Raw genomic sequence first — 17766 nt, forward strand, 5'->3', positions numbered from 1 at the left:
TTGGCTGGTCAAACTGGGCTCATTTCTCTCTGGATCTCTAAGCACTGGCTGAATCCCAGTGAGATCAGTGTGCCTGACACCAAGCAGGTGCTCATTATGTGTCAGATGAAAGCACTGGACAGAAAGAAGGCTGCTCTAGTCTGGTGCAGAGGACCCCTGTAACCTCTCCATAGAGCCTCTGCCTGCACACCTCTGGTGATGGGGAGCTCACTCCATCACAAGACTGCTGTGGCGGGGAGCAAGTTCATTATAGTGACCTGAATCTAGCTCCTGATCACCTCCACCCCTTGCTCGTGCTAGACCCCTGGTTTCCTGTAGCCTCTCCTGGACTGACCCCTCAACCTTTATGTGAACCTGCTGACCTCTGCATTCCCTGAAAGTGACCATTCTGACCTCATTGCTTCTGTAACTAGCCAGGATGGGAGGGTAATTTGATCAGATGATCCCAGCGGCCTCTCAGGTCTCTCAGAGAGCAGAGGCAGAAAGCGGTGCTGGCCACCATGTGCCTCACGCTGGTCATAGCAGTGCTGCAGGTGGTGCCTTCTGGAGTCGTGCCGTGTGGGCAGACACAGCCCAGGAGCTGCATGCCTGTGAATCCTGAATCGCTGACAGGCTCCGGCTTTCTCAAAACTGATGTGAGAGAGTGCCGTGGCCACGGGAGGCAGCTCTATGTCTCCATCCACTACAAACACACCGCATTTTCTTGCGCTTTCCTTTATCGTGCTTCACAGATACCGCATTTTTTTTTAAACAAATTGAAGGTTTGTGGCCACCCTATGTTGAGCAAGTCTCTTGGAACCATTTTTCCAACAGTATTTGCTCACTTCATGTCTGTGTCACGTTTTTGATAATTCTTGCGATATTTCAACCTTTTCATGATAATTATATTCGTTACGGTGATCTGTGATCAGTGAACTTTGATGTTGCTATTGCAAAAAATTACGACTCCCTGAAGGCTCAGATAATGGTATTCTGTAGCAATAAAGTTTTTTTTTTATAAATTTATTTTATTTTATTTTTGGCTGCGTTGGATCTTCGATGCCGCGTGCTGGCTTTTCTCTAGTTGCAGCGAGCAGGGGCTACTCTTCATTGCTGTGCGCGGGCTTCTCATTGCGGTGGCTTCTCTTGTTGTGGAGCACGGGCTCTAGGCACGTGGGCTTCAGTAGTTGTGGCTCGCAGGCTCAGTAGTTGTGGCACACAGGCATAGTCGCTCCGTGGCATGGGGGAATCCTCCTGGACCAGGGCTTGAACCCGTGTCCCCTGCCTTGGCAGGCGGACTCCCAACCACTGTACCACCAGGGAAGCCCAGCAATAAGGTATTTTTAAATTAAAGGCTATACTTTTTTTTAGCCATAATGCTAGCACACGCTGAACAGACTACAGTGTACACATAACTTTTATATGCTCCGGGAAACAAAAAAATTCATGTGACTCGCTTTACTGCAGTATTTGCCGTATTCCTGTAGTCTGGAACTGAGCCTGCAGTATCTCCGAGGTGTGCCTGTTACGCTGCAGCTGAATCAGGAGGTGACCCGTGAGAAGGGATGCAAGGGCAGGTCATTTCAGCCCAGCTGGGGGCCAGTCCCAGCATCCATTTCTACAGGGCTTTTTATGTTCAGGGGACCCCATTCACCCCATTCACTTAACATTTCTCAAGTGCCTGTTATGTGACAGGCACTGTACTAGGAGTCATGGATGCAAACACAAATAAGCCACTGACCTTGCCCTCAGAGAACTCAGCGTTTGATAATAGATGATATGGAAACAAAGCTATTCTGACATGAGAAGAGCTGGTGTATGTGTAGTTTCAAAGGCCTATGAGAAGAGAAGAAGAGATTTCCCAGATCAGCCAAAGGGAGAGCTGGGTGGGAGGTTGCTGTATAGAGAATGCCGTGTTTGAGCTGGGCCTCGTAGAGGGAGTAAGAGCTCATCCCATAAATAGGGTGGGGGGGTGGGGTGGGACTAAGGGCTGCCAGTGCTAGTCCTATCGAGGGAGGGGTCGGAGGGCAGCATCGCCAGAGTGAAGGCTGTGTTGGGGCAGGGGGGGCACTAGGCAGGTTGTGAAGGGCCCTGTGTCTGTGCTTTATCCTGGTGGGGGTGGGGTCCTGCAGAGTCTGGAGGCGATTAGATTCCTGCCTTGCCTTAGAAGGACTAAGGGCTCCTGAGGAGGAAGGGCTGGAGTGAGGCTAGGGTGGAGGCAGGGAGTTCTATTAGGAGAGGGCAGAAGGGCCCAGAAAATGCAGAGTGAGGGTCTGAACAGAGGATGATGAGGAGGGAAGAGGGAGGAGGCAGAGAAATCACCCTGAGCTGGGGACATGAATGGAGGTAGTTTGGGGTAGGGACCATAATGTGGTTCCAGATAGGTGAGTTTCAGGTGCTGGCAGACACCTTGGTAGCGACAGATTCAGTTGGAAGAAGAGTTCTGGAGCTCAAGAGACAGAGTTTGGTGTTGGCCAAGGGAGACCTCGGGAGCAGGATGTCCCCAGGGAGAGAGGACAGAGGCTGAGAACAGAGCCCTGGGAACACGGCTTCTTAAGAGTAAGAGGAGGAAGAAGAGCCTCCCAAGAGAGGAGAGGCCAGAAAGGGAGGATTAAAAACCAGGTCGGAGGAGGCAGTGATGGGCAGCTTGGGCTCTGCTGGGGGATCATGGAAGGCCAGGACCAATAAACACCCACGGGGCTCAGCAATGAGCAGTGGCTGAAAGTTGCCCACCGTGGGGCTGTGAATCACAGTTTGGGAGCGGCTTCAATCCAAACCAGCGGATTGTGCGGGATTTTTAAGCCACTTTTGGCAACAGAGCTGGTGGTTGGATTGATCTGGGGTTGGGGATTGTCAGGGTGGGGCGCTGATGGGACGGTGGAAATGGCATGGGGTGCGGTGGGAAAGGAAATGAGCTTGGGCGGGTTGCCCTGGAGAGGCCTGTACCTACTGAGTAGGTGGAAAGTCAGGTTTCCCAGGTGAGTGAGTGGCAGGCGAGGGAGGGAGGGAGGAGCTGTGGTCCGAGAAAGGTCCCTGCAGGCTCTGGTATTATAACCCAGAATAGTATATGTGAAATGGGTTCAAACTGTCGAGTGTCATTCGCTGTTGCGAGTCTATTATTAGGAGAGCTGTGTCTAAAAGGATTTATGCAGCACTGGATGTAGAGAATGGATTGAAAGTTGGGGCGAGGTGAGAAACCAGCCCCCAGCTCGCAGGAGAGAGCTGAGAGCCTGGATTAAGACCGGAGGAGGTGCCGAGGAGGCTTCAGGATTGAGGGGGGCGAAGAGGGGTAGTCTCTAGAGTGCATAGTGACGCTCCAGTTGGGACAGCCGTCCAGGAGGAACAGCGGACGTGAGAGTGCTGGGCTTGGACCTGTTGAGATTGGGTGCTGTGGTGTTGGGGTGTAGGGGTGGGACGTTGGAGGGCGCTGAGGCTCTCCGGGCGCCCCAAGCACACTGACCTGTCTCCCGCACAGGGCTCGTGGGCCCCCAAGAAGGAGCCGTACTCCCGGGAGATGCTGGCGATCTCCTTCATCTCGGCGGTCAACCGCAAGAGGAAGAAGCGGCGGGAGGCGCGGGGGCTGGGCAGCAGCACAGACGACGACTCGGAGCAGGAGGCGCACAAGCCCGAGGCGGGGGCGGGGGCGGGGGCGCCGGCGCCGGGGGCCCAGGACCGGCCGGAGGGGCAGCGGCCGGGCGCCGCCGCCCCCGAGGCCCCCGGGCGCCTCAGTCCCCCGGCGGCGCTGGAGGAGCGGCCGGCCGCGGACACGCGCTCCATCGTCTCGGGCTACTCCACCCTGTCCACCATGGACCGCAGCGTGTGCTCGGGCGCCGGGGGCCGGCGAGCGGGCGCGGGGGACGAGGCGGACGACGAGCGCAGCGAGCTTAGCCACGTGGAGACGGACACGGAGGGCGGCGCGGGGCCCGGGGGGCTCCCGGAGCGCCAGCCCTCGTTCAGCTCGCACCACCTGATGCCCGGCGACACCCTGGCGCGGCGCCGCCTGGCCCGGAGCCGAGCGGACGGCGAGGGCGCGGGCGCGGCTGTCGGGCTGCCGGGCTCCGCCTCGTCCAGCAGCCAGGAGTCGCTGCGTCCCCCGGCGGCCCTGGCGGCGGCGGCGCTGGGCTCGCGGCCCTCGCGCCTCGAAGCTCTGCGGCTGCGCCTCCGCGGCACCGCGGACGATATGCTGCCGGTGCGGCTGAGGCGGCCGCTGTCTCCCGAGACGCGGCGGCGCCGGAGCAGCTGGCGCCGCCACACGGTGGTGGTGCAGAGCCCGCTGACCGACCTCAACTTCAACGAGTGGAAGGAGCTGGGCGGAGGGGGCCCCCCGGAGCCCGTGGGCCCGCGGGCGCACAGTGACAACAAGGACTCGGGCCTCAGCAGCCTGGAGTCCACCAAGGCGCGGGCCCCGTCGACCGCCGCCTCGTTGCCGCCCGCGCCCGGGGAGCCGGGGGCCCTGCAGAGCCAGCCCCCGCGCCGCTCGGCCGCCTCCCGCCTCCATCAGTGTCTGTGACCGCCCCTCCCTCCACCCCCGCGCCGAGCGCCCCTTTGACCCACCCGGAGCCCCTTGGTTTCCCAGGAATCGCCTCTGCTTGCACCTCCGCCCCGCCTTGTTGCCCCTGGGAGCATCCGGGTGCAAGTGGGAGGCGCTGAGGCCGTGTCTCTGGTTTGTGCGCTGGAATTGCTAGGGGGTGGGCAGAGAAGACGGGACTGGACGCAGAGTGGGAGTGGGAGGGAGGGGGCCTCCGGGGCTGAGGAGACGGAGAGGGGCTAGGCTGCTGAGGCCCTGGGCAGGGCTCCTGGGGCGGTTCTCTGTCCCTTGGATAAGTGACAGAGTGTGCCCTTCTGGGCCTTTGTGTCGCACTTAGCGGCCCTTGTCGGCCATGGGGTGTGGATAGGGACCCCCCAAGCCTCAGACTAAAGAAAAGACAGTGGGTGATGCTGGCTCTTCACTCCTTTCCTCTGCCCACCTCCCCGCAATTAGCTCCTAGCTGCCAGCTAAGGGAGGGCGGTTGTGTATGTATGTCTGGGGAGAGGAGGTGCAGGGTGGTGGTGTCCATGGGGGGAGGGGCGTGGTGTGTGCGAGTGTGTGTACTCACTGTCCCAAAGTGTTCCCAGTAGCAACTTCTGCCACTCCTGCCCCCTTCAAACCCAGCTCCCACCGGGGCTCCCTGCCTTCGGTGCACACAGGGATCCTGCCCCCCTGCTGCTTGTCAGCGCCAGAGAAGGGGGTTGGGACTTCTCAACCTTCTCAAGAGGCAGGACTGAGACTCACCAGGGTTATTCCCCCACCACCACCTTTTTCCAATCTCTAAATCACACTCCCCAAGTGGTTTGACCACGGGAATCTGCCTGTTCCCCAGACGGTTTGGGGAGGGTCCACGGTCACCCCTGCTAGACCTCTTGCCCCTCTATTTGTTCTTCCAGCTGTGCCTGCTCCTTCCATAGCTGAGGCACACAGGCCCGAACCTTCTTCCCTTTAGGAGGGGGCGTAGAAAACATCCCTGGTGTCTCTCTCTGTCTCTCCCCCCACTCAACATGCACGCACGTGCGCGCGCATGCGGACACACTGATTGATGAGCTCTCAGCCGGGCTGCTCCTTTTGGAAGGGTGGGTGGGACCCAGCCCCCTCTTCTCCCCACAAGTTGTAAATAGACCTCAGATCACAGGCCTCCCCACACACGCCCTCACTCATTCCAGGGAAGCCCAGGTGGGGTTGTGAACCCACTGCCACGTCTATCAGTCCTCTTGTTTTATGCAAAGATTTGCTGTAAAGTAGATTTCTCGCTCCTCCCTCCCTCATCCTTTATTGTAAATATTGTCTCTAAATGTGTAACATATTATAAAGAATTTATAAGGATTTTTAAAGATGTTTTGCTCATTTAAAAAAGTGCTGTAACAGTGTTGGATAAGCCTCTGCTCCACGTCCGCATGTCTCCTTTCACTGTGTCCTCGACACACCTCTCTAGGCAACAACTAAGATTTCCTGCTTCTGAAAAGTCCTGTCTGAAAAGTATAGTCTATATCTTGGAAATAAATGGCCTTCCTCGAGGCATGAGTCAGCTGTCTCACTTGTTTGGGAGGGAGGAGAGGGCAAGAACGGGGCTAGGATGGGGGAAGAGTGAGGTACCTGTGGCCCACGGAAGGAGGGCAGTGTGGCTGGACCAGGTGGTGGCAGAATGGAGACAAACCTTTGCTTCCTGGTGGCTTATAGGTGTCCTGGGAGACTGGCCTGAGCAATGACTTGGGCACAGAAGCAAGATGGAAGGGCACTGACCCTCATTGCTGCAGGAGATTTTCATGCACCTGTTCTGTCTTTTCCTGTAGAGACCAGGAAGGTGCACAGGCACCTTCCTTCTCAGGTCTGTCTGGAACTTCAGAATGGTCCAGAGGTGCTGCAGAGCAGAGAGGAGGCTCGGGCAAGGCCCAGGCCACTGATGGGGTTCATCCCGGCCAGCCGTCCTCATAGGCACTCCAGATCCAGGCGATATCCCAAGAGGACAGTATGGTTTTTGCCCTTTGTCTTGTTCACATGTGTAGGCCTTACAACCTGGGATGGGCTTCCTTCCATGTCATGTCTCTATAGTTGCCCCTGCCAGCTTCCAGGCTGCCTGTGATGAGCCTAGTAGCCACCAGTAGGAAAAACAGATGACAGTTGTCAGAGAACCTAGGGAAGAGCCCTGGAACTGGGAAGAGCTTAGTGGCTCACTGAATCCCCTTCCTTCCTCCACCTCTGCCCCATAGCTTGTTTTTGTTTGGCAAATGAGCTAGAGCCAGTGTTATTGTGGGCCCACACCAGCCCCAAGGGCTTTCTATGTCCTAAGCTAATCCTCCAACACTCTTTGGGGCTCTGGCCACAACGCTGTTATCTCCATTTTATATATGAGGAAACTAAGGCACGGAGAGGTGACGTACTTGTCCAAGGTCACACAGCTAGTTAAGTGGTGAAGCCAGGCTAAATCTAAGCCCTGAGAAAAGACATAAAGACAGGGTTACTGCCAACTGGGCCACCTTCAAGCTGTAGTAGGTTTTGGATGAGAATGGATCAAAACCTTGTGTTCTTCAAAAACAAAGAGAAATGAAGACATCTCCAGTAAAGAAAAACAGAATATGTCATTAGCAGACGTGCCGTATAAGAAATACTGAAGGGAGTCCTGCAAGCTGAAGTGAAATACATTAGATCTGGGGTCCCCAGTCCCCGGTACAGGTCCGTGGCCTGTTAGGAACCAGGCCGCACAGCAGGAGGTGAGCGGCAGGCAAGCAAGTGAAGTTTCACCTGCTGCTCAGCATCGCTCACGTGACCACCCGAACCATTGCTCGCGTTAACTGCCTGAACCCTCAACCATTCCCCGCCCCCACCCCCCAACCCCGCCCCAGTCCGTGGAAAAATTGTCTTCCATGAAACCGGTCCCTGGTGCCGAAAATGTTGCGGACCACTGCGCTAGATGGTAACTTGACTCCACACAAAGAAATAACACCAGTAAGGGAAACACATAGGCATTATAAAAGACAGTATAAACATTTTTGTTTGTAAATCTTTCTTTGTCTTTAACTCTTTGTCTTTAAAAGGCAATTGCATAAAATGATAATTATAAGACTGTGTTGACAGGCTTATAATGTATAAAGATCAATTTTTTTTTTTTTTGGCTCCGGACACGCAGGCTCAGCGGCCATGGCTCATGGGCCCAGCCGCTCCGCGGCATGTGAGATCTTCCCGGACCAGGGCATGAACCCGTATCCCCTGCATCGGCAGGCGGACTCTCAACCACTTGCGCCACCAGGGAATCCCCTTGAGAGTAAATATTAAAAGTTCGCATCACGGGACTTCCCGGGTGGCGCAGTGGATAAGAATCAGCCTGCCAATGCAGAGCACACGGGTTCGATCCGTGGTCTGGAAAGATCCCACAAGCCGTGGAGCAACTAAGCCCATGCGCCACAACTACTGAGCCTGCAAGCCACAACTACTGAAGCCCACGCTCCTAGAGCCTGTGCTCCACAACAAGAGAAGCCACCGCAATGAGAAGCCTGTGCACCCCAACAGAGTAGCCTCTGCTCATCCCAACTAGAGAAAGACCATGCGCAGCAACAAAGAACCAACACAGCCAAATATAAATAAATAAAAATTAAAAAAAAAAAAGTTCGCATCACAAGAAAATTTTTTCTGTAACTAGGGATGGTGACAGATGTTAACTAGACATTGTGGTGAGCATTTGACAATACATACAAATATTCGATCATCATGTTGTACGCCTGAAACTAATATAATGTTGTATGTCAATTGTACCTCAAGAAAAAAACTTTATTGCTCCTACCATTTTATTTCTGTAAGCAATGAACAATTTAAAAATGGAATTAAGGGCTTCCCTGGTGGCACAGTGGTTGAGAGTCCGCCTGCCGATGCAGGGGACCCGGGTTCGTGTCCTGGTCCGGGAAGATCCCACATGCCGCGGAGCGGCTGGGCCCGTGAGCCATGGCCGCTGAGCCTGAGCGTCCGGAGCCTGTGCTCCGCAACGGGAGAGGCCGCAGCAGTGCGAGGCCTGCGTACCGCAAAAAAAAAAAAAAAAAAAAAAAAAGAAAACTAAAACATTGTTGAAAGAAATTTTAAAAGATCTAAATAAATGTAAAGACATTCCATGTTTCAGAAGACCTTGGGTTGTTAAGATGGTAGATTCAGCACAATCCCCATTAAAATCCCATCTTTTTGTCTTTTTGGCAGAAATTGACAAGCTGATCCTAAAATTCCTATGGAAATGCAAGGGACCCAGAACAGCCAGAACAATCTTGAAAAAGAAAACAAAGTTGAAAGTTCCCAGTTTCAAAACTTACTACCAATCGAGACATGTGGTACTGGCATAAGGATAGACATATTTCACAGGAAACATTTCTTTGGAAAACTCCAAATCTTTTTGGGTTGAACTAAGAGGAATAAGGATTTTTCCCTGACGTGGGCATGATGGAGGCCTGGGCCGAAGCAGAGAGTCTGTGGATTTTGAGTGAAATTTCTGGCACTGTGGCCAGGCGTATGGGATGGAGCTCCCTGCCAGGTGTCATTATGAGTGCTGTCAATCATTCGGCATCAGGGAGTGTCAAGGGAGCCTGCGTCAGCTAATGGGCATGGTGGCCTCGTGCCCAGGGCCCCAGCACTGGGGATGGCGCTCAGCTACCCTGTGAGCTCCGAGATCGCTTAAGCCACTCAGAGGTCAAAGAGGAAGAACACACCCAGAGGACTCAGAGATGTGCAGTGAGGGAGAGAAGATGTGGGTTTCCCAGGTTTCTATTTGTAAAGCAGTCCCTTTTCTCCTATGAATTAGGATCCGGCTCTGAGGCTAACCTGAGGTCACTCAAATCCTTTGCTCAGTCACTCTCCGCATCAGTAGACTGGAGGCAATAATACCCAGAGCCCACGTGATGAAGATTAAACAAACACTTAATAAGTGTACTGATGAGTATTATAAAGCACTAAGAAAGCGTGGCTATTGGGAGAGAGAAGTCGTGGGTTTAAGTCTTAGCTCCATCACTTTGTAGCTACAAAGTCTCTGAGATTCAGTTTCCTTCCCTCAGCCCTCAGATTGTTTGCTCTGAGTGAGTCCAGGCAGCCGTCATCTGTACCTGCCCCTAAATAACAGCTCTGCTCTCCCTCCCGCCCTGCCCTCGCCCCACCTCATCACGCCACAGCCACAGGCAACTTCTGAAACAGCATCAAATCACGTCACTTTCTGACTTAAAACCCTCCTATTGGTTCAACGGCTCTGAGAAGAAATCCACCTTCCTCACCACATTCATCCAAGACCCCCTGTGATGGGGCTGTGCTCACGCTCCCATGTCATGTCGTGCCCCCTTTCCCCTTCTCAATTTCCTTGGGTTTCATTCATTTTCTAGAACCCACAGATGACTTCCCACCTCAGGGCCTTCTGTGTGGGACACTCAGCCACCAGCTCCCATACAGCCACCCTGTCCATTCTGAAGATCTCCCCTCACATGTGACCTCAGGGCCTGGTCGCACTCTCTGAAGCGGTCCCCATTACTCAAGGCCACAGCCGTTGCACGCCTGGGCACAGCTCACCGTCTGCCTCGATTTTGCTCCGGTATTTGTGTTCTGGCTGAGTCCCCTCCTCGGCGCTCAGCCGTCGTCCCAGCGAGTCAACGAGCAGCGCTGGCAAGGAGGAGACAGTCGGGAGGCATTTGAAGGGCGAATGAAGTGCCTGGCATAATTCTTGCCAGGCACCGATGGTCCCATTTATTACTTGATCTTGACCTGTCAGTGACTGAGGTGGTTCTAGAAGATGAGGGGGCTTTGGCTACTGGCCCAGCTTTCTGGGAATAGAGTGGGAGAGAGGAGGCAAGATCTGCTGACATTTCAAAAGGGACAAAAGGGATGAGGTCTGGCCAAGAGTCTGAAGGGCTGCTTGATAAGTGGGTGACCCAGGGAGTGGAGCATTGCCTGCAGACAGCGAGCACATCCTCACCCCCGGCCTCCAGTGAGGCCTGGAAGAGGGTGGCGTAGGCCACTGACATTACCTCATGGGATGGAAGGGATGGTTTGCGGGAGGCGGGGGTAGAGGAATCCCAATAATAGCCCAGGTCTCAGCCCAGCTGAAGAATGCCTGGAAGGGCAGCCTCAAGGACCCTTAGAACATGCTGGGACAGTGGCACAGCCTTCAGAATTCCAGGCAAACCTGAAAAACCCAAGCAGGACATCTGGCCCACTCGATGGCGGGGCAGGCTAGACTCTGATGTGGTAGCCTTGGAAGGGGCCGGGCGGCTCACTGGCTACAGGGCCAGGGTCCAAGGCTCCCACCCAACCAGAATCAAGGGTGAATCTCCTCTCAGGGATCTTCTAATTTCATAGGCGACCACGGAGTAAGTGGAGCCAGTAGGCCTTTGGGGAGGACAAAGCAGAGATGCAGCATGATTGGGGCTAAATCTTCAGACGAGTATTTTTCAAACCGTAGCTTCTGACCCATTCAAGGGTCATGAAATCATGATTCATGATTGAACCCAATTCAGTGGGTTGTCACCAAATGTTTAGACTATAACAGAAAATAGCAGAGTACGTTGTATGTAGTAGGTGCTGGTTCACTAAATACCTGGGTGTTTGTGTGTGGACACGTCTGAATCATTGAGACGTAAAATGGATTTCTTCTTTTTTTTTGCCTGTGCCACATGGTATGCAGGATATTAGTTCCCCGACCAAGGATCGAACCCACGCCCCCTGCAGTAGAAGTGCGGAGTCTTAACGACTGGACCACCAGGGACCGCTACACCAGCATGGGCCCTACAGGGAAGTCCCTACAATGGATTTCTTACTGTGAGTTACAGTTTTAACAAAGTTTGAAAGCTGATGTTCTTGATAGGATGGGTGGATACCATTAAAGGGTCATCCCACCCAAAGGGCAGGAGGCCAAGACCCGATCCAGGGGACTGCTGGAGGTAAGCAGACCCGACTCGGCTTTGGGGCAAAGCATTGGGTTTGGAGTCGGCCAGAGCTGGACTCCAATCCTGACCCTGCATCCAACTAGTTGTGTGACTCCGGGCAAGACGTCTAATGCCTCTGGCTTTGTCACTTGCAGGTGTAAGTGACGCCAGTGGCTTCCTCGCTGATAGTGGAGAGCTGGCGCCCCGTGAGTTAGCGGTCTTCTTCTCCAGCATCTGGATGAGGTCGGTTCTCACGGGCTCTTGCAGGCAGCAGCAGCCCCAGGGCCCCTGTTTCGGCCCCTCCCTCTTCGCGCTCTGCCAGCTCAGCTGAGGGGCAGCGGCTGCCAGGGATTCCCCATCCTCCATCCCACCCACCCCAGCACCTTCTAGGATGAAGATGAGAAATAATGAGACAGCAGCCTCCAGGAAGGAGATTCAGGAGAGGAAAGAGAAACAAGTTTTATTTAAGCCCCAAACACTCGGCTAGAAAAACCAAAAAGGAAAGAGAGCAGGAAAGTGGGAGAAGAAAAGGGACATTAAAAAAGAGAGACAGAGAAAACACAGCAACCCTTTTCCATTTAGAAATTGTCAAGTTACACTGACAGAGGTCACAGAATATCCACAGAAGCCATCACTGCTACACCAACACGGGCCCTACAGGGTGGACAGGGCGGGGTGCGGAGCCGGGCTCGCCCTGGGGGTCCCACCTGGGACCCCGCTCAGAGCCTCGGGCCTGAGGCTCCTGGGGAAACAGCATATTGTGGAAGGGGCGGGAGAGAAACCCCCCATGCGAGTAACACAGCACAGTGGGCAGGGGCTGGGGAGACCAGCTACAGGGGTCCCCCCAGACGTCTTGGTTTTCTCTTGGTCAAGCACACACTGATGGACAGAGCAGCGAGGCGCATGCAGCTGGGGGGGGGCCTTGACGTGCTGGGGGCTTTGGGAGGGCCCAGGGGCTGGAGGCTTAGGAGGGGAGCCGGAGCGAGTGGAGCAAGGCCAAGGACCGTACACACAGGCGCTCCCACACGCGGGGTCTGCACGCATGTGCACGTGCATGCGCAGCTCACACACCCCTCCACGTACACCCTTCTGTCCACACACACACAGGTCACACATTACACGTGCTCTCACATGCCAAGGTCCTCCACATCAATGTGCAGGTGGGCACATGCCAATGCCCAGGCCAGTTACATGCACCGCTGTGTGCCCGCCTCCCTGCACATATGTGGGAGGTCATGCCTGTGCACGCTCATGCTTCCTTCCCTCCGCACACTGGTGAATGGACTTGTGCCAGTGGACACACACACACACACACACACACACACACACACACACACACAGGCTGCGCATAACTCCTCCTGTAAATATGCAGGCACCAAAATGAAAGATGCAAATTCCACTGGGCTCCACGTGAGTGGGTGGGGTGGGGCACAGGACTCCCTCCATTTGCTCCCTTGTGGATGGACACGCCCTTCTCCCCCCCCTCCAAGAGACATTCAACTCAGGACAATGACGGTGGGGCAAACGTTCAGGGCACAGGGTTGAGGGTGGGAGGTGCGGCAAGGGAAAAGTAGCAAGCAGAGAGTAATGGAGTGGAGGGAGGAGGGGGCACCACTCCCCCCCTCCCTCCCAAGTCAGGGTGTCTCTGTACAGCCGAATCAAACCAAACCGTCTCACTGGACCACAGAAGCCAGGCCAATGTACCCACCCTCTAGCCCCCTCCCCTGCCAAAACAGCGGCCAGGGAGAGAGTGCCGTGGTTTTCTTTTTTTTTTCTTTTTTAAATATTTATATATATTTATATTACGTATATTATATATATATATAATATGTAAATATATTTTTAAAACAATATAAAATGTTAAGACACTTCACTTAAATGTAAAGAGTTGCCTGCAATTAAAAGTAATTGCATCATTTATGAGGTCCTTTTTTTTTTTTTTTCTATTTTCCAGGGTATTTTTTTTTCAGGACGGATTTTTTTTTTAACCTCTTCTTTTGTTATTTTTCAAAAAGGCTTGCTTGCCTTTGTACAAAAATGATCCAAAGCTAGAAAACAAGGATGACCCAACAAAAACAACAACAGAAAAAGAAAGAAATGAAGGAACACAACCCAATTCCCCCTCCCGCCCCAACCCTCAACAGCTCCCCCTGGCTCTCCCCAAACGCCAGGCTCCAAGGTCTAGGAGGTTCTGCCCCTGCGATGGCTCCTTCTTTCTGTGCTTACTCGGGGAGACTAATCCCAACGCCCCCCACCCCCTGTGCTTACCCCACTTTGTGCTCCAAATAGGAATCCTGCTCCCTGGGGACCCCACTCCATCTTCCCCCTCCTCCCCCATCCACATACTCTCCCTGCTGGCCCCTCACTGTGCCCTGGGGGGAGCGGGGCTAAGAACCAAAACTGGTCTCTCCAGCTCCTTCTCAGGACCTCACTAAAAGAAAGCCTCACTGCCCACAGCCTCTGCAAAGCTGGCGCCCACAGGTTCGGGGGTGCTGGCTGGCTGGTCAGGCTTCAGGGACCCTCGAGGATCTCACCAGGGGTCCCCAGCCCTACCCTGAAAACCCTCAAATCTCAAAGAGGATGGTTGAAGGTCAAGTCACCCCACCTGTGGGGTCAGAGCTGTCCTCACTGCCCCCCATGAAACCCCTCTCTATTCCCCCCACTTCCCTCACAACCAGACCCTCCCCACCCTCCAGGCCTCAAAATCTAATTTGCTATAGGCCCTTCATTCTTGCCCACCCCACCCCCGTTAAATAAGTTAATGTCACTTAAAGTGCTAAATTAGGAAACTAAAAGTACCAAATACCCCTCCTTGGGGCTGCCCTCTCCCAGGGCAGTGTCCCCAGTGTCAGGCTGTCTGCTCAACCCACCATCCATAACCAGCAGTCCAAAGGTGCCCCCTCCTCCGATCAGTGCCAGCCAGGCAGCTCCTCACCACAGGAAGGTGGTCCCGGGAAGCCAGCTCCTCTCCAAGGACACGCAGATTCCACGGGCTCACACCACCCTGAGGCCCCTCCACCTCTGGCCTCCCTCTCCAGCCCCTCTGTCTCGACTCCAGGCCCACCCAGGCATGAGTGGACAGGAGCAGAGAAGCAGCGGCGTTGGGTCACCTCCCGAGGTTGGACAGGTGCGGCACCTCCAGGGCCAAAGTCTCCCGACGTCCCATTTTCCAGCCTGATTTTGGGATTGGTCCAATGTCCAGGTTTTCCTCCAGGAAGGCTTCCGAGGAAGGGGAGAGGGGGTGTCTGGCTGCTCCAAGTCTCCACGCGTAGCGTTTGTTTGGAGTGCTCTTGGGAGGAGTGTGTGGGAGACGAGGAGGTGGGGCAGGGGGGTAGGAACTTCAGGATGGACTTGGGAGGGAAAGTGGGGAAAGAGAAAAGGAGGCATGATGACAGGAAGTGTGCCATTCTGGAACAGGAAATCAAGGGAAGGTGTCACGTTTTGGTTTTTAGTTTTACTGGTTTGCTTTTTCTTTCTTTCTTTTTTTTGTTTTTTTAAAAAAAAGATAATTAAAAGTGAATCATTAAAAAAACCAAAAACACCAACAGGGGATGGGCAGAGAGAGCTGAGGACAGGCCACCTTCAGGGGATCTAGAGAATGGTGTCAGGGTGGGGTGGAGATGAAGGGAAGCCGAGGAGAGAAATGGCAGGGATAAGGGAGGGGGCAGGCGGGGGTGGGGGGTAAGGGAGTTTCTAGAAGGAGATGGAAGAATTCCTCGCCCCAAAGGAAGTCAATACGGGGATGGAGGTTCTGGAAGCCGAGGGCTTTTCTGAGACTGGGCTTGAGGTCTCACTCGACCCGCTCATCTCTTTAGACGGTTTAGTGGCCTGGAACAAAAACAGAGGTCATGGGTCAGAGAGAGGAAGGGGAACCTTTGTGCTGGCCCCCAGTTACAGTTTGTTGGTTTTTTTTTGCGGTATGCGGGCCTCTCACTGCTGTGGCCTCTCCCGTTGCGGAGCACAGGCTCTGGACGCGCAGACCCAGCGGCCATGGCTCACGGGCCCAGCCGCTCCGCGGCATGTGGGATCTTCCCGGACCGGGGCACAAACCCATGTCCCCTGCATCGGCAGGCGGACTCTCAACCACTGCACCACCAGGGAAGCCCCAGTTACAGTTTTAAAAAATGAAAAATCTCCACAAATCCAAGAGAAAATTAACTGCAAACAGTAGAAATCAGAGGAGGATCTGGAGAGAGTGACTGGTCCCCTGAGACAGGGGAGGAGCGGGGTGGGGGGCACAGCAGGGGCAGAAAGGGGGCGCGGGGTTGGAACAGAGGGCCTGGGGTGGGAGGGTAGGCCCACGGTTACTGATAGGAAAGAGAGAAGGCGGGAGAGAGAGACCAGAGAAGCACAAGAGAGGGCAGCCCAGGGCCAGGACAGGCACCAGGAGCAGAGCGGGTGGGGAGCAGGGAGAGGGCAGGAGAAGGGAGGAAGAGGGGAAACGTTAGCTGCCAAAGGGGAGGCGGGAGGGGCGCAGCCCAGGCTGGGAGGGGGGCCCAGCCAGCCGGCAGCCCAGTCAGGGCCCCTTCCAGCCTCAGCAGGTCTCACAGGGGCAACTGAGGAATGAGCTTGTCCTCCTGGGGGGCGCTTCTTTAAAGACCCTCCCCCCGCCGCCTCCTGCCCCGCAAGTGTTCCTCTAGCTCTGAGCTGTGCCTTGTGGGTAATGGGAGGTCACCCCCTCGTGACGTGTCCGGCACTCACAGGTCACCTCTGACAGAAACGGCCGTGCCCCCTCCTCACCTCCAGCAGACCCCTTGCATTTACACTGGTCCTGGAGGAGATGGCCTGTCACAAATGCAGACTCCAGGGCCCCACCCCAGGGTCCATCTCTAGCAGGAGCTCAGGAATCTGCATTTTAGCCAGGCGCCCCACGTGATCCTGCTGCACAGAACTCTGAGATCCCTCGATTAGGGCAACATGGACCAGGTTTTCTCTCTGTAGTTGTATCCACTGTCCCTCCTGGCCTTACTTAGCTACCAACCCATCCTGATGAAAAAAGACAAGGCATGAGGACTAGAGGCAGACTGCTGTGGCACACTGACAGAGACCTCCTGCGGGCCAGGTCTGGGCACAGTCACGCCCTTTCTCCCCGACCTACATTACCACCCAGCTGCTGGGCAGCCTCTAACAGACGCTTCGCAGGGGAAACCCAGACGGTGCCTCCCGCAGCCTGGAAGGGAACCAAGGAGACCGTATGTACCTGACTGGCCGACAGTGAACCCGCCCTTGAGGTTGCTGGTCACATTTCTTCTTCCACACGTGCACAGCAATCCCTCCCCCTGTTGTTCTTAATTATGCCCAGAGAAACAGAGCTTTGTCACCTTTGTGACAGGCAGAAACCTCATAGATGGTCAGCTTTAGCCGGGGGAGACTGGAACCGTTAGCCACACCCAAAGGGCTGAACCCCACACCCCTCCTCTTCCTGTGGGCCAGAGTCTAGCCCCCTCTCTGCGCCCCGAGCCTACTGACCTGTCCCTCTGGGCTACGAGGCATAGATTTCCACACAAGCGTAGGTCATCTTGATGCTGCCAACCCTGTTGGCGCCTCCTCCAGGGCCACTCCCAGGGCCACCTCCTCCTGCCCACATGCCCTTCTTCCTAGCTGTTTGCCTGAATCAGGCACTGGGCTGGCAGAAGAGGTGGGGCTTCCCCCAGCCCAAGGGGAAGGCGTCCCGATAAAACCTATGGCAATTCAAGCCGTTCCCTTCTCCTAGCTAGTGACTGATCTAGAGACAGGCAATGAGGAGAGAGGGGAGGTCAGCTGGGGGCCTCTGGGGAAGGTTCTCCTGCTCCTACAATGATCTGTGTGCCTAGGAGCCCTGGAATGAAGGCAGATGTGTTCGGGTGGGGTGGGATGATGGGCCACCTGAACAGAACTACGGAAGGAGCCCAGGTCTTGATGTCCTTGAGCTGCTGAATTCCCCAACCCTGGAACCTCCCTGCTTCTTGTTTCGTTAGCTAATACCTTTCCTTGTCATTTAAGCCATTTTGGAGTTTCTGTTATGTGCAGCTAAAACCGCTTAGACTGCTATATGTGAGGCCCACCATTGTTCCCCTAACGTTCTTGTCAACAGTGTTCCCGTCACGAGTGCCGTCTCCCCAAGGGTTGGCGGCACCCACGAAGTTATGCTTCCCAGCAAAGCAGTAGAATCCAGCGTTAGGACAAGCAGAATTTATAACTGGCAGACCTGGGTTTAAGTCCCAGCTCTGCCACTTCCTAACCGTGTGACCTTAGGCAGGTATCTCTCTGGGTCTTCATGTCGTTACTCGCAAAGCAGGGATAACAGCACCTGCAGCACCAGAATCACGTGAGACGATGCACACAGAGCACGAGGCCCAGTGCCTGCACTCAGGATGCAGGCAATAAATGGTAGCT

The 17766-nt window shown here is 54.8% G+C and overlaps 2 protein-coding genes across 5 annotated transcripts in view; one reads left to right on the top strand and one right to left on the bottom strand.

The window, feature by feature from the left end:
- Nucleotides 1–6027, top strand: part of ARHGAP23 (Rho GTPase activating protein 23) — a 73411-nt gene extending 67384 nt beyond the window's left edge. For all 4 annotated transcript variants that reach the window (XM_027094440.1, XM_027094441.1, XM_027094442.1 and 1 more), the window contains one exon: nucleotides 3455–6027. In XM_027094440.1, the coding sequence (XP_026950241.1) occupies nucleotides 3455–4489 (1035 nt within the window). In that variant the 3' untranslated portion in view covers nucleotides 4490–6027. The remainder of the gene's footprint in view (nucleotides 1–3454) is intronic.
- A 5798-nt stretch (nucleotides 6028–11825) lies between these two features.
- Nucleotides 11826–17766, bottom strand: part of SRCIN1 (SRC kinase signaling inhibitor 1) — a 66739-nt gene continuing 60798 nt past the window's right edge. Inside the window, exon 21 of the mRNA XM_027094348.1 lies at nucleotides 11826–15219. Within this exon, the coding sequence (XP_026950149.1) occupies nucleotides 15085–15219 (135 nt within the window). The 3' untranslated portion in view covers nucleotides 11826–15084. The remainder of the gene's footprint in view (nucleotides 15220–17766) is intronic.

The sequence above is a fragment of the Aethalodelphis obliquidens genome, unplaced genomic scaffold, assembly GCF_003676395.1.
Source record: "Aethalodelphis obliquidens isolate GAN/ISIS:26980383/991018 unplaced genomic scaffold, ASM367639v1 scaffold89, whole genome shotgun sequence".
NCBI classification, from domain to species: domain Eukaryota; kingdom Metazoa; phylum Chordata; class Mammalia; order Artiodactyla; family Delphinidae; genus Aethalodelphis; species Aethalodelphis obliquidens.